This window comes from Aotus nancymaae, unplaced genomic scaffold (assembly GCF_030222135.1).
Source record: "Aotus nancymaae isolate 86718 unplaced genomic scaffold, 86718_ANA_hifiasm-v0.15.2.pri h1tg000012l, whole genome shotgun sequence".
NCBI lineage: Eukaryota > Metazoa > Chordata > Mammalia > Primates > Aotidae > Aotus > Aotus nancymaae.
The window spans coordinates 48,305,446-48,328,380 of NW_026988423.1; the positions used below are offsets into that span (position 1 = coordinate 48,305,446).

General features: G+C 47.2%; 1 protein-coding gene across 5 annotated transcripts in view; it reads right to left on the reverse strand.

Moving 5' to 3' along the window:
- Positions 1-18,757: 18,757 nt before the first annotated feature.
- HIP1 (huntingtin interacting protein 1) overlaps positions 18,758-22,935 on the reverse strand; it is a 200,863-nt gene continuing 196,685 nt past the window's right edge. For 4 of the 5 annotated variants that reach the window (XM_064375671.1, XM_064375673.1, XM_064375674.1 and 1 more), the window contains exons 30-31: positions 20,096-20,204; positions 18,948-19,340 (exon numbers count right to left, since the gene is read on the reverse strand). In XM_064375671.1, the coding sequence (XP_064231741.1) occupies positions 19,288-19,340; positions 20,096-20,204 (162 nt within the window). In that variant the 3' untranslated portion in view covers positions 18,948-19,287. Of the gene's footprint in view, positions 18,850-18,947; positions 19,341-20,095; positions 20,205-22,935 lie in introns of those variants that run through there. The other variant, XM_064375672.1, reaches the window with a different exon arrangement.

The following is a 22,935-nucleotide window of genomic DNA, read 5'->3' on the forward strand; positions in this document are numbered from 1 at the left end:
GTAATTGCACCACTGCACTCCAGCACAGGCAACAGTCTCTAAATAATAATAATAATAATAAAAAGATGTGTGACTTTCACCTCAATTAAAAAAAATAAAACATGTCATAAACCTGTCAGCTGGGCATGGTGGCGCATACCTGTAGTCCCAACTATTTGAAAAACTGTGGTGGGAGGATCCCTGGAGTCCAGGAGTTTGAGGCTTCAGTGAGCTATGACTGCATGCACCACTGCACTCTAACGTGGGCAACAGAGGGAGACCCCATCTCTAAAAAAAAAAAAAAAAAAACCCAAATCCTGTGAGATACAGCCAAAGTGGACTTTAGGTAAATTTGTAGCCCTAAATGCTTAAAGAAACAATAAAAAAAGTCTTAATAATCTGAGCTTCCATTTTAAGAAACTAGAAAAAGAAGAGCAAAATGACCACAAAACAAGCAGAAAGAAGGGAGCAGGCTGGGAGCATTGGCTCACGCCCGTAATCCCAACACTATGGGAAGCCAAGATGGGCAGATCACTTAAAGCTAGGAGTTTGAGACCAGTCTGGCCAACATGGTGAAACTCTGTCTCTACTAAAAATAGAAAAAATTAGCCGGGCATGGTAACATGCACCTGTAATCCTAGCTACTCCCAAGCTGAGGCAGGAGAATCGCTTGAACTCGGGAGGCACAGGTTGTAGTGAGCCAAGATCATGCCACTGCACTCCAGCCTGGATGACAGAACAAGAATCCATCTCAAAAAATAAAAATAAAAATAAATTAATGTAAGAGCAGAAATTAGTGAAGTTAAAATAGACAGATTTAAAAAATCAATTAAACCAAAAGTCGTCTCTTTGAAAAGATCAATTAAAAACAAGAAATCCCTAGCCAGACTTATCAAAATAAAGCAAAGAGAGAGGATGCAGATGACCAGCATCAGGAATAAAAGGGAGGCTATTAGCACAGACTCTGAATGCATCAAAATGAGATTAAATACTACAAACAAATCTAGGCACCCAGCTCTCACCCTCATTTTTTATAACTGGGAAAAAGACTCAGAGATCAAATGACTCACTCAAAATGATAGTCAATGACAGAGCAGGGCCTGGGGCCTTAGGACATTATCCAAATGTCACCAGAGAACCAGTTAAATCAGAAGCACTTAGCGAGCTTTTAAAAAATAATTTCCAGGGCACAACCCCTGAGATTCTGATTTAGTAGGTTTTGGAGCGATGCCTAATATTCTGAAAATGCTAAAACCTCACCAGATGGTTCTTTTGTGTGGCCAGGATTAGAAAATGCTGCTTCCCACATTACCACCTTCACCCATAGGACAACTGTAGAGAAAAGCATAAAAATTTAGTGCTCAAGAATGTTTAAATTTAATATGAAGTGGGAAAAATAAATCCTACGGCGGTGACCGTGTGAGTGATCTTAAGAGAACTCATGATCTGGAATTCCCCTCTCTGACACTTCCCATGGCAATGAACACTTTTCCACTTTATTCAAATACATATTTATTCGTCAAATATTTGCTGGGTACCACTCTGTGCTAGGTATTGGGGATACACTCATTCAAATCATAAAGTCACTGACCAGTATAATAAGCACTCATTGAGCACCTACTTATGCGTGAGGAACTGTGCTAGGGGCTATCAGAAACACAAAAAATAGGCTGGGCACGGTTGCTCACACCTGTAATCCCAGCACTTTGGGAAGCTGAGGTGGGCAGATCACCTGAGGTCAGGAGTTCCAGACCAGCTTGACATGGTGAAACCATGTCTCTACTAAAAATACCAAAAAAATTAGTTGGGTGGGGTGGCGGGCACCTATAATCCCAGCTACTTGGGGGCTGAGGCAGAATTGCTTGAAACTGGGAGGCGGAGGTTGCAGTGAGCTGAGATGGCGCCACTGAATCCCAACCTGGGCAACAGAGCGAGACTCTGTCAAAAAAAAAAAAAAAAAGGAAAAGAAACACAGAAACACACAGAGCCTCTCCTCTCAAAGAACTTACCCTTTCCAGTCGGAGAAAAACTATTCACAAATAAAGCATACAATGCCTTTCCAGGTGACCTCATCCTGTTTCTTAAGTCCAAATTCTGTTTCCACATTGAAGACTTCAGCATTTATTTTATTTTATTTTTTTTTGAGACAGAGTCTCCTCTGTCACCCAGGCTGGAGTACAATGGCACGATCTCAGCTCACTGCAACCTCTACCTCTCAGGTTCAAACAATTCTCCTGCCTCAGCCTCCCAAGTAGCTGGGATTACAGGTGCCTGCCACCACACCTGGCTAATTTTTGTGTTTTTAGTAGAGACAGGATTTCGCCATGTTGGCCAGGCTGGTCTCAAACTCCTGACCTCAGGTAATCTGCCCACCTTGGCCTCCCAAAGTGCTGGGACTACAGGCGTGGGCCACCACACCTGGCTGACTCCAGCATTGTTAATCGTCATCTCAATCTCGTTCCTAAACTTGAAAGCCACATATGCAATTGCCTACTTGATGTTTCCATTTGGATGTCCGAGGAACACCTCAAACTTAACATGTGCCAACCCAGGTGCAGTGGGTTATGCCTATAATCCCAACACTTTGGGAGGCCAAGATGGGAGGACTACTTGAGTCTAGAAGTTTGAGGCCAGCCTGGGCAACATAGTAAACCCCCACCTGTCTATTTATTTTTAAAACATTACATTTTTTTTTGAGATGGCATTTCACTCTTGTTGTCCAAGGCTGGAGTGCAGTGTGATCTCAGCTTACCACAACCTTTGCCTCTCGGATTCAAGTAATTCTCCTGCCTTAGCCTCCCAAGTAGCTGGGACTACAGGCAGGAGCTACACCTGGCTAATCTGGTATTTTTAGTAGAGACAGGGTTTCTCCATGTTGGTCAGCTGGTCTCAAACTCCCAACCTCTGCCCGCCTTGGTCTCCCAAAGTGCTGGGGTTACAAGCGTGAGCCACCGTGCCCGGCCTAAGTTTTTTTAAAAGAAAAAAAAAAAGTGTGCAAAACCAAATTCCCAATTTTGTACTCTCCCACCAAACTGGTTTCTCCTGCAGCCTTTCCAAGTCAATAAATAACAACTCCATTCTTAAAGTTCACCTAACAAAAATCCTAGAGTCATCCTTGACTCCTCTCTTTCTCTTACACACTGTATACAAAGCATCTGCAAATCTTTTGGGTCTACTTTCTTTTTTTTTTTTTTTCTGAGACAGGGTCTCGCTCTGTTGCCCAGGCTGGAGTGTAGTGGCATGACCACTGTAGCCATGACTTCCCAGGCTGAAGCAATTCTCTCACCTCAGCCTCTCAAGTCACTGGGGACTACAGGCACATACCAGCATACCTGGCTAATTTTTTATTTTTTTTTTTATAGAGACAGGGTCTTGCTATGTTGCCCAGGCTAGTCTTGAACTCCTGGGCTCAAGTGATCCTCCTGCCTTGGCCTCCCAAAGTGCTGGAATTACAGGCCTGAGACACCATGTTTCGCCAGGTCTACTTTCAAAATACATCCTGCACGTGACTGCTTCTATCTGCTGCTGCCTCTCTCGTCCATACCTCTGGCTTGTCTTGCCTGGAGTGCTGCCTTATAACCAGGACCCATATTTTGACCAGAGTTCTCCTATGAATTGTTCTCAACGCAGTGGTCAGAGAGATATTTTTAAAAACACTAAGTTAAATCTCATTAGTCCTCTGTTCAACCTGCAAAGATTCCCATTTTATTCAGAGTAAAAGACAGTCCTTATGTTCCCCATCAAGGCGTGACATGACTCCCTGCTCCCTCTTGGATCTCAACTCTTTCTGCCTTTGCTGAACTTTGCTCAGCCTCATTGGCTTTTCCTGCTGTTCTAAACATGCCATGCATATTCCTCTCTGGAATGCTTTTCCTTTGGAGATAAGCATGGCTCTCTTTCCCCTCCCTCAGCTCTCTAAGTATCTTATCAGTGAGGCCTTTCTCAACCACCTTATAAAAAGTAATCACTCCCCACTCCCAAAGAACTTTTTTCCCCCTCACAGTAATTTTCACCATTTGACACATATATTTTATTATTATTATTTTGAGATGGAGTCTTGTTCTGTTGCCCAGGCTGGAGTGCAGTGGCACAATCTTGGCTCACTGCAACCTCAACCTCCCAGATTCAAATGAATTCCGGCTAACTTTTGTATTTTTAGTAGATATGGGATTTCATCATATTACCCAGGCTGGTCTTGAACTCCTGACCTCGGCCTCCCAAAGTGCTAGGATTACAGGCATGAGCCACCACACCTGGCCTTGACACATATAGTTTAGTGTCTATCTTTCCCTACAATAAAGTGTACAATTATGAGGGTAAGATGTTCAGTTCACTGCTTTATTCCTAGTACTTAACAGTGGCAGGCAAATAGTTGATGATCAGTACATATTTTTTGAATGAATGTGACATGTTCTAATAGAAGTATGAAATGAACACTGTGGGATGGGTAAATAATGGGAGTTATGGCCAAAAATAGTTTAGAATAGATCATTTACTGCAATAGTTTTCAAGCATTTTTTTCTTTCTTTTCTTTTTTTTTTTTGAGATGGAGTTTCACGCTGTCGCCCAGGCTGGAGTGCAGTGGCCTGATCTTAGCTCACTGCAGCCTCCGCCTCCCAGGTTCAAGCAATTCTCCTGCCTCAGCCTCCCGAGTAGCTAATTTTTGTATTTTTAGTAGAGATGGGGTTTCACCATGTTGGCCAGGCTGGTCTCAAACTCCTGACCTCAGGTGATCTGCCTGCCTCAGCCTCCCAAAGTGCTGGGATTACAGGTGTGAGCCACTGCACCCAGCTTTTTTTTTTTTTTTTTTTTTTTTTTTAAAGAATTGGGATCTCACTCTTGCCCAGGCTGGAGTGCAGTGGCACAATCATAGCTCACTGCAGCCTCAGAACTCTGAGCTCAAGCAATCCTCTTTCACCTCAGCACTCCCAAGTAGCTGGGACTACAGGTGTGTGCCACCATGCCCAGCTAATTTAACTGTTTTTTCTTTCTTTTTGAGGCAGGGTCTCACCCTGTCACCCAGGCTGGAGTGCAGTGGCACTACGACAGCTCACTGCAGCCTTGACCTCCTGGGCTCCCACCTCAGCCTCCTGAATAGCTGGGACTGCAAGCACATGCTACCACTTCTGGCTAATTTTTAAATATTTTTGTAGAAATGGGGTCTCCCTATGTTGCCCAGGCTGGCCTCAAACTCCTAGGCTCAAGCGATCTGCCCACCTTGACCTCCCAAAGTGCTGGGATTACAGGCATAAGCCACCAAGCCCAGTCTAGAGCGTGCGCGTGCACACACACACACACAAACACACACGTATGTATGTATATTTTAACTGGAACTCATTTTTAAATGGAAGCACAATTTGAAAAAGGAATGAAACCCAAAGATTGACATGGGGCTGGAAAGGAAGAAACCCCAATTCAGCTTCTTCCCCTTACTCTCCCCTTTGAACTCATGAAGCATCTTAAAGCCCAGCTTGAAAGCCACAGATCTAGAGCTTGGGTGGCATTCTAGTGAGCTAAGCATCTATACTAACCACAGCTGGGAGCCACTGAAAGTTTTTAAGCAGGTAAATGACAGATTTATTTATCTATTCATTTCAAGACAGAGTCTTGCTCTGTCACCCAGGCTGGATGGAGTGCAGTGCTGTGATCTCAGCTCACTGCAGCTTCTGCCTCCCAGGTTCAAGTGATTCTCCAGCCTCAGCCTCCAGAGTAGCTGGGATTACAGGCATATGCCACCATGCCTGGCTAATTCTTGTATTTTGAGTAGAGACAGGTTGGCCAGGCTGGTCTCAAATTCTTGACCTCAAGTGATCTGCCTGCCTTGGCCTCCCAAAGCACTGAGATTACAGGTGTGAGCCACTGTGCCCAGCCTAAATAACATATTTAGATTTATGCTTTAGGAAGCTTAGTCTCATGAGAATGGGTAGACTGAATGATGGCAGAAGGGGCTAGCAATCAGGAGGACCAAAGAAAAGACTGCTGCAATAGGCAAGCTAATACTTAAAATACAGGAGGAGGGGAAAGGGGAGAGCAGTGAGAATGCAAAGAACAGAACAATGGAGACAGTTGTCTAGAACCTGGCATTGCCCAGAAGGCAGAGGCCCTTAAGAGTAAAATCTGTCAGTTTCATGCCTTCGTGACTGGTGAATTTAGTGAATACACAGGAGGTGAAAGGCTGGGAGAGGAAGCAAATACCACCACTTCAGATTTAGACAGTGTCTGAGGTATGAAAAAGGTACATAAGACTGTCCTACAAACAGATGAAATGCGGTTCTCAGGTGATATGCCTTGTTAGGAGTCTTTATGAGCCATCTGAACAACCCCGGTCCTTGAGATGGTATAGAAGGCCAACAAGTGCTCCAAGTGTGTCCAGAACAGACACGCTGGGTGCAGTGGCTCATGCCTCTAATCCCAACACTCTGGAAGGTAGAGGTGGGAGGATGGCTTGAGGCCTGGAGTCAGAGACCAGCCAGAGCAACATAGCAAGACTCCGCCTCTACAGAAAACTTTTAAAAATTAGCTGGGCGTGGTGGGCAGGTCTGTAGTCCCAGCTACTGCAAAAGCTGAGGTTGGAGGGTCACTTGAGCCCAGGAGTTTGAAGCTTCCATGAGCTATGATCATGCCGCTGCACTCCAGCCTGGGCAACATAGGGACACTCCATTTTTACAAAAAATAATTAGCCAGGCGTGGTCAGCTGTGTGCACCTGTTGTCCCAGCTACTTGGAGGCTGGGGTGGAGAATCTCTTGAGTTCAGGAGTTGGAGGTTGCAGTGAGCCGTGATAGCACCACTGCACTCCCAGCCTGGGCGACAGAGATCTTGTCTGTCTCTGTCTCTCTGTCTTTCTTTGAGACTGAGTCTCACTCTGTCACTCTGGCTGGAGTGCAGTGATGCGATCTCTGCACTCCACAACCTCTGCCTCCCGGGTTCAAGTGATTCTCATGACTCAGCTTCCCACGTAGCTGGGACTATAGGCACGTGCCACCACACCTGGCTAATTTTCCTATTTTTAGTAGAGACAGGTCTCACTCTGTTGGCCAGGCTGGTCTGTAACTTCTGACCTCGGGTGATCCTCCTGCCCCAGCTTCCCCAAAGTTCTGGGATTACAAACATGGGGCCACCGTGCCCAGCTAAGACCTTGTCTCTTAAAAAAAAAAAAAGGCCGGGAGCGGTGGCTCAAGCCTGTAATCCCAGCACTTTGGGAGGCCGAGGCGGGTGGATCACGAGGTCAAGAGATCGAGACCATCCTGGTCAACATGGTGAAACCCCGTCTCTACTAAAAATACAGAAAATTAGCTGGGCATGGTGGCGCGTGCCTGTAATCCCAGCTACTCAGGAGGCTGAGGCAGGAGAATTGCCTGAATCCGGGAGGCAGAGGTTGCGGTGAGCCGAGATTGCGCCATTGCACTCCAGCCTGGGTAACAAGAGCGAAACTCCGTCTCAAAAAAAAAAAAAAGGACAAAATGGGGGTGGGGGGAGGAGGCAGTGCAGAACAGAAACAGAACGTTGGGGAACAGAGACACGGTGCTGAGTTGAGGATCAGAAACCACAGCAGGAGCACCAGGCAGAGGCGGAAGACTGAGTTTCATCGAAGGAGTGGGATCCTGGGACACAAGGAAGCGGGAGCACAGTAAGTGGGGATGAAAATGGCGAACGCACGACCTGCCGGAGCGCTTGCTGAGCCACACTCCGCACCTACCACGCGCTGGAACTACCTTTAAATTGTCACATGCTTGACAAAACCCAAGACACACAACGCTGGAGTTAGGAAGCCGCGGGTGACCTGCCGAGGGCCGAACTCGGGGGATGCGAGAGGCCTAGTCGGCCCCAGGGCGCAGAAGGGACTCACCCGACCAGACCACGTCCAGGCAGGGGCTCCAGGGGGCGGTGGCCAGATCACGGCCACAGCCAAGTGTCCAGCCCAGGTGGCTGCGGCCTATGAGGCCTCAACTTGCGCCAGTCCCGGCCGCGAGGACCAGTCCCCAGCCTCCTAAGCCGCTAAGCCTGCAGCTCCATCGCCCGCGACGGCCCGGGCAGGCGGAAACCTCGTGGTTCCGACGTGCACCGCGCGCGCCTGCGTCAGTGCGGGGCGACTCCCGTGACAGTGGCACGAGGGGGCCGGTTGCCAGGCAATGAGGCATGGCTACTCCCTGCCCCCCAGCCGGCTCCCAGAATCTTAGATTGAGGGAGGAAAGAGCAGCTGGGTTGGGTGCTGCCCTCCTCTTTCACCTTGCAGACTGGGGGACTCCAACCCGATCACCCTTGTGTACGAGAGTGGGAATCTAACTCCGCCCCAGGTGGCCCACACCCCCGAAAGGGACTGAGTGCCTCCAAGGGGGTGGCTTCTTAAGGGCTCCAATCCCTACTCAGATCTGATCCTTGCTGGTGCCAGGTTTTCCTGGGATCTCCGGAAATAGAGCAGCTGCACACACAGTTGGTGATTTCCCACGGTGAGATGTTGATGGTTGGTTTTTGTTTAGTTCTTTGAAAGTTAATCACATTGTTCTAAAGACTGCCTGGAAAACTGCACATGTAGACTGAAACCAAAACCTAGGGGCACTTTATTTTTAACAGTTGCTAAGGGGTGTCCCCTGTCACAATCATTCCGTCACAATCTGGCCAAAACTGAACTAAAGCCTGTTCTACTAGTCTGAGCACTAAAGAAGAACCCCATTGGTGGGTTTCAAACTCTGGAGTTCCTCTGTGTATTTCAAACTGATTCTGGCACCTCTCTATGGCTTTTTCTTTCTTTTTTAGACTGAGTTTCACCCTTGTCGCCCAGGCTGGAGTGCAATGGCGTGATCTGGCTGCTCTCTGGCTATAAATTTTCACTTGCCCACGCTGTACTTGGAGTTGAGCCTAATCTCTTCCCCACTGCAGGACCCCATTGCAGTGGCCCATATATCTCCATTGGCTCTCCTTTGAATAAAGTCTTCCTTACGGTCCTTAACAAGTGTCATTGAATTATTTTTATTTTTTTGAGACAGAGTCTCACTCTGTCACCCAGACTGGAGTGCAGTGTCCCGATCTCAGCTCACTGCAACCTCTGCCTCCCGGGTTCAAGCGATTCTCCTGCCTCAGCCTACTGAGCAGCTGGGACTACCGTCACGCACCAATATGGCTGGCTAATTTTTGTATTTTTAGTAGAGACGGGGTTTTACTATGTTGACTAGGATGGAATAATTTTTTTCTTTAACACTTCACATATACCTTTCATCATTCTAGCCTGTAAGTCCCTTTTGCTGTAACCAGCGGTTCTCTGCACTTCTGTTCCTAAATGGTTTGGATCTTATGATCACTCACCCCATTGATTTTTTGTTTTTAGACAGAATCTCACTCTGTCACCTCCTGGTTCAAGTGATTCTCCTGCCTCAGCCTCCCGAGGGATTACCGGCACTGGATTACAGGCATGCGCCACCATGACTAACTAACTTTTGTATTTTTAGTAGAGATGGGGTTTCACCATGTTGGCCAGGCTGGTCTTGAACTCCTGACCTCAGGTGAACCACCCGTCTTGGCCTCCCAAAGTGCTGGGATTACAGGTGTTAGTCACTGTGCCTGGCTTTTTTTTTTTTTTTTTTTTGAAACAATGTTTCACTGTCACCCACAATCATGGCTTCCTGCAGCCTCAAACTTATGGCCTCAAGCAATCCTCCCACTTCAGCCTCCCGAGTAGTTGGGGCTACAGGCATGTACCACCATGCCCAGCTAAGTTTTGTAGAGTTGGGGGTCTCTACAAATACAGCCTTTTGTGATCATTCCATTTGGGTAAAATCACAGCTCCTCTTGCATTTGCTTGTCACGTGCATTCAGAAGAGCTTTGCACAGGGCGTTTGCATATGCTGCAACTCCCACTGGGAGTGAGAGTTCCCTGCATCATTGTCTATATAAAGCCTCCGCATCCTCTGTATCTTAGCCGTCACTTTGTCAAGGCAGCTTTCCCACGATGCCTCCTGATTTGCTTACTTGACACTCAGGCTTCATTCCTAAAAAGCTGTCTTCCCTTGGTTTTCAAATGCCACATTCCTCCTGATTTATTTCCTACCTCTCCACCTTGAGTTCAGCCTACTGAACTTGGCTATTTATTTATTTATTCCAGACAGGATCTCACCCTGTCACCCAGGCTGGAGGGCAGTGGCGCAATCATAGTTCACTACAGCCTTGAACTCCTGGGCTCAAGTGATCTTCCCACATCAGCCTCCCACATAGCTGGGACTACAGGTGTGCACCACCACACCCAGCTATTTATTATTATTATCTGTAGAGATGGGGTCTCCAATGTTGCCCAGACTGTTCTTGAACTCCTGGGCTCAAGTGATCCTGCACCTCAGGCTCCCAAAGTACTGAGATTACAGGCGTGAGCCACTGTGCCCAGCCAATTTCCATTCTTTATAAATTAACAGGTCTCAGATACTGTTAAAGCAGCACAAAGGGACTAAGCAACTGACCGTAGCAAAAAATACATTAAACTTGGTTATTTTATTATTATTATTATTATTATTATTTTTTGAGACGGAGTTTCGCTCTTGTTACCCAGGCTGGAGTGCAATGGCGCGATCTCGGCTCACCGCAACCTCCGCCTCCTGGGTTCGGGCAATTCTCCTGCCTCAGCCTCCTGAGTAGCTGGGATTACAGGCACGCGCCACCATGCCCAGCTAATTTTTTGTATTTTTAGTAGAGACGGGGTTTCACCATGTTGACCAGGATGGTCTCGATCTCTTGACCTCGTGATCCACCCGCCTCAGCCTCCCAAAGTGCTGGGATTACAGGCGTGAGCCACCGCGCCCGGCCTATTTTTATTATTTTTTGAGACGGAGTCTCACTCTGTCATCCAGGCTGGAGTGCAGTGGTGCAATCTCAGTTCAGTGCAACCTCTCCCTCTTGGGTTCAAGAGATTCTCCCACCTCAGCTTCCCAAGTAGCTGGGATTACAGGCACCCACCATCACACCCGGCTAATTTTTGTATTTTTAGTAGAGACTGGGTTTCACCATGTTGGCCAGGCTGGTCTCAAACTCCTGACCTCAGATGATCCACCCACCTCAGCCTCTCAAATTGCTGGGATTACAGGCGTGAGCCACCGCGCTCGGCCTAAACGTGGTTATTTTAAATACAGAAATTCTTCAAGGCTCCTTTATGGACGCCCCCCCCACCCTTTGTTTTGGTGCTCTTTCCTTCAGTTGTGATTTTAGGTACCATTTAATTCCCATGACCTCTGACTTCTCTGAGTTTCGCCTCACATCTTCATTAGAATATCTCAAAGGCAACTCAACTGAGGCCAGGTGTGGTGGCTCACACCTATAATCCCAGCACTTTGGGAGGCAGAGGCAGGAGGATTACTTGAGGCCAGGATCTGGAGGCTGCAGTGAGCTATGATCGCGCCACTGCACTCTAGCCTGGGTGACAGCACAAGATCTCCTGTCCCAGCCTCTTAAAAAAAGAAAAAGGGGCAATTCGGGCAGAGTGCGGTAGCTCACGCCTGTAATCTCAGCACTTTGGGAGGCCAAGGCACAGGATCACTTGAAGTCAGGAGTTTGAGAGCAGCCCGGTCAACATGGTGAAACCCTGTCTCTACTAAAAATACAAAAGTTAGCTGGGTGTAGCGGCATGTGCCTGTAATTCCAGCTCCTCAAGAGGCTAAGGCAGGAGAATCCCTTGAACCCTGGAGGCAAAGGTTGCAGTAAGCTGAGATTGCACCACTGTACTCCAGCCTGGGCAACAGAGTAAGACTCTGTCTCAAAAAAAAAAAAAAAAAAAAAAAAAGGCCAGGTGCAGTGGCTCACACCTGTAATTCCTGCACTTTGGGAGGCCGAAGCGGGCGGATCACTAAGTTAGGAGTTTGAGACCAGCCTGACCAACATGGTAAAACCCTGTCTGTACTAAAAATACAAAACTTAGCAGAGCATGGTGGCGTGCCCCTGCAATCCCAGCTACTCAATAGGCTGAGGCAGGAGAATCGCTTGAACCCAGGAGGCAGAGGTTGCAGTGAGCCGAGACCACTGCACTCCAGCCTGGGTGACAGAGCAAGACTCCATCTCAAAAAAAAAAAAAAGGCAATTCATCTCCAAACATAATATCTAACATAATGTCATAATATCTATGCTGAGCCTGGCCCTCTTCCAGGTAGATGGCACCACTAGTTTTACAAGCCAGAAACCCAGGACCCCGCCCTAAACGCTCCCTCCCTGGCCTCCGTCTAACCCAAAGCTTGTCTGTCCAGGTCCCCCTTACCTGCCATGTGTCTCTCCTGCCACTAGGCTGTCCCACATGCCGTCATCCTTTGTCTGGACCATGAGAACAGCTTCCTTGTTGGTTTCCCCAATCTACTCTGGCTCCGCTCCACCCTCCATTCTACAACCAGAGGGGTCTTTTCAGAATGCAAATCTCATCATGTTGTCCCTTTGCCTAAAGCCAATCAACAGCTTTCCACTGTCTGCACAAATGAGTAGAGCTTTTATTTATTTAGAGAGGCAGTCTTGCTCTGTTGCCCAGGTTGGAATGCAGTGGCCTGATCTCGGCTCACTGCAACCTCTGCCTCCTCCCAGGTTCAAGTGTTTCTTGTGCCTCAGCCTCCCAAGTAGCTGGGATTATAGGTGCATGCCACCACACCCAGCTAATTTTTGTATTTTTCAGTAGAGACGGGGTTTTACCATGTTGGCCAGGCAGGTCTTGAACTCCTGACCTCAAGTGATCCTTCCACCCTGGTCTCCCAAAGTGCTGGGATTACAGGTATGAGCCACCATGCCCAGCCTAGTTAGAGCTTGCTTTTAAAGGACAGTTCAAGACTTTTTTTTTTTTTTTTGAGACAACCTCTGGCTCTGTCACCCAGGCTGGAGTGTGCAGTGGTGCCATCATAGCTCACTGCAACCTCCGCCTCCTGGGCTCAAGCAATCCTCCCGCCTTAGTCTCCTGAGTAGCTGGAACTACAGACATGAGCCACCACACCCAGCTAACTTTTTGTATTTTTTGTAGTGATAAGGTTTCTCCATCTTGCCCAGACTGGCCTCGAACTCCTAGACTCAAGCGATCCACCTGCTTGAGCCTCCTAAAGTGCTGTGATTACAGGCGTGAGCCCCCGCGGCCACCCTATGCTTTAAATGGAGCAGGTTCACCTTGGCATTCTGCCACTTGGAGCAGAAAAGTCTAGCTGCAGGCAAGTGTCCCCGTCTTTGGTATTTATCCAGTTCACCTTCCTACTGAGTAAGGTGATCCCACTAGTTCTTTGATCTCCCTAGCTAGAGATGCTAGCTTCTGATTACCTGCCTCATTCTCTGCTTACGTGATGAGTCATTTGGGCCAATTCTCCTGCTTACCAAGCCCAGCCTTTCCTCATCTGTGTCTCACCTGCAGGTCCCCTGGCTTAACACACTGGCGGTGTTAGGTTGAAGACAATCATGCTGTGGAAAGGTGGCCCTGCAGCCCAGCTGGCTCCCCTCTGTAAATCCTCTGGTAGCTGTGACTGGCTTGCTCTGAATCTCTTTTTTTTTTTTTTGAGATGGAGTTTCGCTCTTGTTATGCAGGCTGGAGTGCAATGGCGCGATCTCGGCTTACCACAACCTCCGCCTCCTGGGTTCAGGCAATTCTCCTGTCTCAGCCTCCTGAGTAGCTGGGACTCCAGGCGTGCACCACCATGCCCAGCTAATTTTTTGTATTTTTAGTAGAGACGGGGTTTCACCATGTTGACCAGGATGGTCTTGATCTCTTGACCTCGTGATCCACCCGCCTCGGCCTCCCAAAGTGCTGGGATTACAGGCGTGAGCCACCACGCCCGGCCCCTGAATCCCTTTATGACCAGTAGCTTCTGTTTCTGAGCAGAATTGGTCACATCTCATTTTAAAGTAACAGGTTACTTTGCATCTCAAGGGTGCAGAGGGTGGAGCCATAGCCTGAACTCCCAGATTTTATGAGGCTTGACCTTCTAGATGACAGGTTTTAAAAAAAATTATATACATATATGTATATATATATATATATATATATATATTTTTTTTTTTTTTTTTTTTTGAGACAGAGTCTCGTTCTGTTGCCCAGGCTCAATCTTCGCTCACTGCAACCTCTGCCTCCTGGATTCAAGCGATTCTCCTGCCTCAGCCTCCCAAGTAGCTGCGACTACAGGCACATGCCACCACACTTGGCTAATTTTGTGTATTTTTAGTAGAGACGGGATTTCACTGTGTTAGCCAGGATGGTCTTGATCTCCTGACCTTGTGAGCCACTCGCCTCCCAAAGTGCTGGGATTACAGATGTGAGCCACCATGCCCAGCCAAATATATTTTTTTAGAAAGGGTCTCTGTCACCCAGGCTGGAGTGCAGTGGCACAATCATGGCTTACTGCAGCCTCGACCTCCCCAGGGGCTCACCTGATTCTGCCACCTCACCCTCCCTAGTAGCTGGGACTATAGATGCACACCCCACACTCAGCTATTTTTTTGTATTTTTTATAAAGATAGGGTTTTGCCATGTTGCCCAGGTTGGTCTCAAACTCCTTGCCTCAAGCGATCCTCCCGCCTCGGCCTCCCAAAGTGCTGGGATTACAGGCATGAATCACCGTGCCCAGCGTCAATCAGTGTTAACCAGTTCGAGACTTTCTATTTGATCATTCCCACGGACAGGGTAGTATACAAGGAGGATGGAGCATGTTTAAGAAGTGCAAACAGATATGTCTTTTTTTTTTTTTTTAAAGAGATAGGGTCTTGCTGTGTTGCCCAGGATGGAGTGCAGTGGCAAGATCATAGCTGGCCGGTCAATCACCACCATGCTCCATTGCCAGGCGGAAATATTTATTTGAAAAATTGAAAACACAGATGCAATGTATTATACAAAGAAAGGTCTTAATATCATAATAAAAGTATTGTTGGAGGGAAACAGAAGCCAGTGGTCACCTGCCCTGGGAAGGTAGGCACTCAGTGAAAAATGAAATTCATTTCAAGGAACTACCCTAATGGAAAACTGGGGGAGAGGTTAAAAACAGAAGAAAAACAAACCCAACCCTATCCCTGCAAACCAAAGTGTGAAAGAGTTTGTTCTAAGTTTGAGACAATTGCGTTGTCACCAAGATGTAACCGAACCCCCTCGGTTTGCCCCTATGAGTGGTAATCAGTTTCATTTAGGGCCTTCAAACCTGAGGTAGTTGAGGGTCACCTGAAAGACATGTCTGGAAAAATCTACTCTCAGAATGGAACCCAAAGGGATTTGAATAGTTTCCTTTTGCTTTGGCTCCTGACAGCACCACGGAATGGTGCTGATCCTGTATTTGGCCTGGACCTGGGAGAGGAAGGAATTTGACAGCAAACAGCTGGCCTGGTTTGCTGCGTCGATGGCTGGCAGGTCCGTGGTGGTGGTTTTCTATGCTACACGTGGTGCAGTCTCTGGAGGACAAGGATGGCAGAGAGAGAGCAAAGCCAGTTTGCTTGGAAAGCCAATGTTGGAACTGAAGGCTTTCACTGGCAGGATTTCCAGAGATTTGGAAAGGTGGTAGAAGGCAGCAAGATACTGACTGATTATTAAAGACCAGGGTCAAGCAGAGCCAGGAGACCCCTCTAGACTAAGGAGCTAAGAGAGAACTTCCCAGCTGCAAGCTGAGAACTAGCTCCTCCGCAGGGTTGAGAGACCAAAGCCAACTAATCTGACTGGAGCGACATGTACATGTGATCCCCGTGTTACCTGGTGGCATAAACCTTGCTGTCTGACTTGGTAGCTGGGACGGTTCCAAAAAAAGATGCTCTAGATGGTGGTTCTTCCAGCCACTGGGTTAAGGGACCCGTATTCCAGTGGGATTTTGGGGATACTGCTATGGACGGCCACATCAGCAAACAATCTAAACTAGTCTCATTTAAACTCCTTCCTCAGATATAAAATGACCCTGCCAAGGTGGCTCTTCTCTTCTATTTCTTTCTTTCTTGTTTTTTTGAGACTGAGTCTCACTGTCACCCAGGCTGGAGTGCAGTGGTGTGATCTCGGCTCGCTGAAACCTCTGGCCCTCAGGGTTCAAGCGATTCTCCTGCCTCAGCCTCCCAAGTGGCTGGGATTACAGGTGCCCGCCACCACGCCCAGCTAATTTTTGTATTTTTAGTAGAGATGGGTTTTCACCGTGTTGGCCAGGCTAGTCTTGAACTTCTGACCTCAGGTGATCCACCTGCTTCAGCCTCCCAAAGTGCTGGGATTATAGGCATGAGCCACCTCGTCTGGCCTCTTTCTCTTATGATGTAAACAAACATCTTTTCTCTAGAGGTCTCAGGGCACTGTATTGCAAACTTAAGTAACAGATGCAGCTGTTTTTCAACCTCTTGTCGATCCTAAGCCATTATTTTGTTGCTGTCCCGTTTACGCTTACCCAAGACTTGTCACTAGTGATGCTCAGTGACTCATTTAAAGGCTGGCAGGTTCATTTTTAGCTTTAAGATGTGATTCCCGTTTTAATCCAAGGTGTGTCATCAAATACTTCATCTTCATTTTTAGGAGAGTCACAATAGGACAATTTGATTTTGTCTAGAGAATGGGGTAGCTGTTCTAATCTGAGCTATTACAAAAGCAATTATGTGACATCTGACAGGTACTTCCTCATGTGACACTGAATTAGCTTCTGCTTCAGTGCACTTCTGTTTAAGTGCTTTCTTAACCGTTATGACTCAGGCTAAGTTGATAAGGTTTTAAACATTTCTGTGGCTTCTTTTTAGAAAGAATATTATTCAGACAATTTTTTCTTTTTCTTTTTAAAGAGATGGAGTCTTGCTCTGTCACTCAAGCTGAGTGCAGTGGTGCAATCATGGCTCACTGCAGCCTCAAACTTCTGGGCGGGGCTCAGGCAGAGAATCTTTTTTTTTTTTTTCTTTTTTTTTTTGAGACAAGGGCACAATCAGGGCTCACTGCAGCCTAGAATTCCCAAGCTCAAGCAATTCTCTTGCTTCGGCTCCCCAGCTAGCTGAGACTACAGGCATACACCATCATACCCAGCTAATTTTTTTTTGTTTTAATCTTAGTAGAGATGAGGTCTTGCTATGATGCCCAGGCTGGTCTCAAACTCCTGAGCTCAAGCAATCCTCCTGCCTTGGCCTCCCAAAGTGCTGGGATTACAGGCATGAGCCACTGCACCTTGCTGGGCAGAGAATCTTAATTTGATCCAATACACTAGAATTTTTGCCCCATTGGTAATTTGGAACCTATGAGTTGGAATGGCTGAGATCTAGAAGTGAGGACTAGCCACTTTTGGAAATATTGACCCACATCAAGAATACACTGATTGGGTTAGTTGCCACAACTGGGACAGGGATGCTTATGCACTATTCCTTCTGAGCCTTGAAACAAAAAAATACTAAGCAGAAAGCAGCATTCAACATAATACTGCCCAATTTCTACTGCTGATACTTCCTTAGCCTAGTATGGAGGTCACACATCTGTGTATGGTCATCCGAGGTCCTAGGAGAGTATTTTTTTGAATGTCCCACTTAGAAAATGTACAGAGAGGGAGTTGGGGAAGGGGGCAGGTTAGGGAGAGGGGGGTTGGTTCACAGTGATCAAATAGAAGTCTCACAACCCGTCATGTAGCAGTGTTCTGTTGGGGCAGATCCTGGGAAGTGCTTGATGGCTACCACCAATGAGTTGCTATAGATAAAGAAGGAAGACACTGTTTTTTCCAAGATCAGAAGGTCACTTAAATGCTGGGGTCCATCTAGAAGAGGAAAAGTGCCGTTGGGCTGTCCACCCCTAGCAAGCTGTTCATGTGCCCTCTGTCCTCATCCTGTCCACAGGGCAGCGAGAGCCTGGGGCATGTGGCTGATCAGAGTTAGAGCCGCTGGTTCCCTCCTTTCTCATTTTCTCTGACCCCAGAGCTCTGAACGATCTCCTTGCTGTGGGATCCAAGTCAGTAACAGTCCAGCACCTTGGCCTTGCTTCTGATTCTTGAAGGCTGATGTAGCTGGGCAGAAAGATGAACCTTGCCGTAGTCACACCTGAAGTCCTGATTGATCCAAGCATTTCTCCGTAGGCTGTTGCTGTTTAAAGAGGTTAGTAATAAACACTAAGGGTAGCAAACCAAGTATAGGGTTCTTTCCTGATGGGAGCAATTGCACCTGATCTTCCGGGTTTGTCAATTGCGTAGAAGGTGGAATGATCTTCCGAATCAAGAGGATGCCAAGGCAGGCATCTGCAGAAAGGAGTTGGGGATCGCTCTCACACTCCCTCTCTGGGCCAAGGGAGATGGCTTACGTGACACAGACCATTCACAGTTCATTCCGGGGGAAGTAGTGTTGCTGATCTCACCAGCTCCGTTCAAGCATGTGATAAAGGTTTTTGAGCCTGGTCTCGGGAACTCCTAAGAAATGTGTCCTGTGAAGACCTGGGCTGTGTGCACCCTCTTGTCCCTCTTTCTGTTGTCCTCTCCCTTGTGAAGGTGGACAGAGGCTTTCCGCTGGGATTCAGCTTTAGGAGGGAAAGGCACTCGCTCTGCTTCTGCCTTTTGAGGAAAGCTGTCACTCAGCAGCTCCGCCTGACCCTGAAGCGTGGCTTGGGTGGGCCAGCACCTGCTCAGCGTGGAGGCGGAGGTGGAGCACCAAGGAGAGGCCTGGGCAGCACCATCTCCGGAGCTGCCACAGTGGGGGGCCCCGGAGACTCAGCCCCAGGGGTGTGCCCTTTGGGAGAGTTGGCTATGTGAGTGAAACTTAAAAAGAAAAAAAACACCAAAATACCCAACCAACCACCATAAGAAGCAGTGGAAATCCATGGCACTGCCCAAAGAGGGGGAGAATGGCCTTGGCATTCGCAGCCAGGACACTCCTGCTGTCCCTCTGACTGTGCAGATTTCAGGGTAGTGTCCTGGTTTGGAATCCATCAGCCCTCTGATGCTCACAAGTTTGTGTAAATGATGAAACTGAAAAGACTGAGAAGAAAACAGAAAAGAAAAAGCATAAGCTCTTCCCTCTCCAAGCTGTGAACAAACAGCAAGCAGCTCCTCTCTTAAGGATACCCATTGTGTAGGGGTCAAGCAGTCCGCAGGACTGGATGGAGGTCCCCTCTGTTGAGTGGCCCTGCCCCCTACCACCCCTCTTTGGACCTTGGCTTGCTCATGGGCAGCACTGGCCAGCCTGGATGCTAATTAGGGAGGCGGGGAAAGAACAGAGATGACCATGGGCCCAAACAGAAAGGGTGTCACTATGGAGGGAGTCTTTGGAAGAGTCATGCAGGTCCTCGGCACTGGGTAATGGCAGTGGTGCGGCTGCCCCTGGGACTTCAAGGATTTGGCCTGTGGCTGGGGAAATAACACACACAGAGATGGGTAACAAGGATTTACACTGACATATGGCGTGTTGGTTTGGCTCTATTCTTTTTCGGTTACCGCTTCTTGCAATGTCGGTGGAGATGCTTCTGTGCCTAAAAGACAATGGTAATTTATGTTGCAAAGCACTTCCTGCATGCATGCATTCACTTAACCAACAAAGCCTGCCACCATGTATGTCTCGAAAATACATTATAATCATAACCATGGTGTAATCACCTAGTCCCCAAGTTTGGTGTCTAGGAATGACTAGGATCTGTCTATGGTTGGTGCCCAGAGTCAGTCAAGTCCAATAAGAGTCAACAATCTTGGCTGTGATCAAGCTGACTGCTTTCGACATGCAGACAGCAACATATAGACTAGAGGTGATGGATGGCAAGACTCTGGGCTGGCAGGCTAAACGTGACTCCATGCCACTCCATTTCTCAGCAACTGATTCCTTCTATCTTTTGGCAATTGATGCCCTTCACTGGCTCTAGATAGTCAGAACCTTGTAATTCACTTGTCTCTGTCTGTCAGATCTCCACTGACCACTATTCACTCATTTTTCAACTCTCTGCTGGCCAGAAACTAAATTCCCAGGGAGTTGACAGGCTAGCTGGTCCTGGGAGGGAATGACAGTGAGTGAGTTATAATCAATGTTTAGGTCTTAAAAGGTGACAACAAAAGCTTTCAATTCACCACAATTTCACCCAGAGTTAGGCTTAAAGGTTATTTACAACTGAAGAGAAAACAGATTTCATGAAGAGAGAAGGAAGAAGCCATCGATCTGGTGGGTTCCTTGTTCTGTTCCATTCTAGGGGAAGGCCCTGGCCACACAGCTTCCCCTCCCTCTTTGGAGTCAGCTCACCTTCTTCCCAGCCCTCAGCAACACCAGCAAGCTCGTAGTGCTTTTTCCGAAGCTCTCCCAGTTTTTGACGTTCCTTCTGCAATTCATTTTCTAGCTCTAGCACCCTAACCTGTAAGGGAAAGTAAGTGGGATTTTCTTTTGATCAGCTCTCTAATTTTTAATTATTTATATTTTTTATCGAGATGAGGTCTTGCTCTGCTGCCCAGACTGGTAGTGAACTCCTGTCCTCAGGCAATCCTCCTGTCTTGGCCTCCTAAAGTGCTGAGATTACAGGCATGAAACACCAAGCCTACATCTATACTATTTTGATCATCCCCTTTCTGCTGCATTGTGGCTTTCCTCTTCTTCCATATTATTCAACCTGTCTCCATACTTTATCCAGTCCTCAATTTCAATTCTCTTCTCTGCTCTAATTTTTCCATTCTCCCATTCATTTATCTATCCCAGTAGCTCTTACGTTTTACTCACTGTGATCCTCTACTGGAATTGAATGATGCTTTATAAATGCCTAAATGGGAGGTGGGCTTATCTTCTGTTCCTCTGATAAATCACTATCTAAAAACAACTCTAATGTTTAGCCTCACTGTATGGTGAGTTCCAATCTAGTTGTAACCCTTCTTCAATCCCAGTTCCCTGGAAACCCAGGTAGGAACTGAATATGATGGTTCTGATACCTTTCATGTATTTGTGCAACTTAGGCTTATTATCGCTACAAGAAAAAGCATGGACGATCTTACTAAAGGGAAAGGTGATCTTGGCTAGCTCTATTTCTCATTAATGTAATTTATTTTATTTCTTAATTCAAGGAATATTTGCTGGCTGGTTGCCGTGGCTCATACCTGTAATCCCAGCACTTTGGGAGGCCAAGGCAGGTGGATCACTTGAGGTCAGGAGTTTGAGACTAACCTGACCAACATGATGAAACCCGGTCTCTACTAAAAATATACAAAATTAGCCAGGTGTGGTGGCACATGCCTGTAATCCCAGCTACTTGGGAAGTTGAGGCGGGAGAATTGCTTGAACCCAGGAGGCAGAGGTTGCAGTGAGTCGAGATTGTGCCATTGCACTCCAGACTGGACAACAAGAAAGAAACTCCATCTCAAAAAAAACCCACAAAAAACAAACAAAAAACAAAAGAGTATTTGCTCAGCACTGATCATGTATACCAGGCTGTTATAGGTGCTGGAGACACAGTGGTAAACAGACAATGTCTCTGCTTACCTTGTAGAGGGAAGGGACAAACGAATGAAGAAGAAAAGATCAGATTATAAAGAAATGATACAGGGAGATGTGATAAATACTATGAAAAATCAGTCAAGTCTATTCTCAGAAAGTCATTTTTCAGCTTATGTGGCCTTAAGAGCTCAGCTGTCTTGCGCTCTGGAGAATATTCCAGGCAGAAGAAACAGCCAGAGCAAAGGCTCTAAGGCAAGACAAATCTGGAGGTGTTGGGAGAAGGAAGGAAGTTGTATATGAGACATACGAGAGAGGGGTAGGGTTGCGAGAGGAGGTTGAGAACCAGGCAAGAATCATTTTTCACTCAGGCTCATGGCCCGATGAGGAGCTTGGATGTTGTACATGCAAAGGAAAGCCACTGGGAGGATTTAAGCAGACAGGGGTCATCCTGAGATTTACATTTCTAAAATAAATCACATAGAGAATGAATGAACTGTAGAGGGTCAAGAGTAGAAGCAACTAGACCCAGTGAAGTGGTTCATTTTTTGTTTTGAAACTTTTTATTATGGAAAAAGTAAAATGTCTGCAGAGGTATGGAGACTAGTAGAGTGATCTCACTGTGCTCTTCACCCAGATCCACCAACTAACTAACCATATGGCCAGACTTGCCTCTGCAACACTCTTTGCTATTCTCCCCGCCACCCCACCCTGCCACGGGATTATTACTGTTGTCATTTTTAGAGACAGGGTCTCACTCTGTCACACAGGCTGGAGTGCAAGAGCATGGTCACAGCTCCCTGAAGCCTCAAACTCCTGGGCTCAAGTGATCCTCTTGCTTCAGCCACCAGAGTAGCTGGGACTACAGGCATGTGCCACCACGCTCGGCTAATTTTTAATTTCTGTGTAGAGACGGGGTTTCTCTATTGTAGCCCCAGCTTGTCTTGAACTCCTGGTTAAGCAATTCTCCCACCTTGGCCTTCTGAAGTACTGGATTATAAGCATGAGCCACTGCACCCAGCCTACCACAGGATTATTTTAAAATGACTAAGCACATAACATTATAGATAAGTTGCTTTTGCAGTAGTTCAAGAATCAGACAACGGTGGGTAGGAAGATGGAAAGAAGTGGAAAGATTAAGGTTTTGTTTTGCGATTTAGAGTTGACAGGACTTGCAGATGGATTGGACGTAGAGGGTGAGGGAAAGAGAGGAATCAAGGATGACTGTCTGTGGCTCAGCACCCAGTGGGTGGTGGGGGTGCCATTTACTAAGATGGAACAAACAAGGGGAGGGACAGAGTGCAGTGTGACGGACACCAAGAGGCCTATTTTTGGACATTAGTTATGCTTGAGATGCTTCTAGGGCATTAGTGGAGAGTTATCAAGAAGACTGCTGGATAAGTATGGGGCTCCAGGAGAAGATCTAAGTTGGGGAGAAGAATTTGGAATTTATCCACATATAGGTGGTATTTAAAGTCAAGAAGGGACGGGTGCAGTGGCTCATGCCTGTAATCTCAGCACTTTGGGAGGCTGAGGCAGGCATTATCACTTGAAGTCAGGAGTTCAAGACCATCCTGGCCAACGTAGTGAAACTCGCCTCTACTAAAAATATAAAAATTAGCCAGGCGTGGTTGTGGGTGCCTGTAATTCCAGCTACTTGGGAGGCT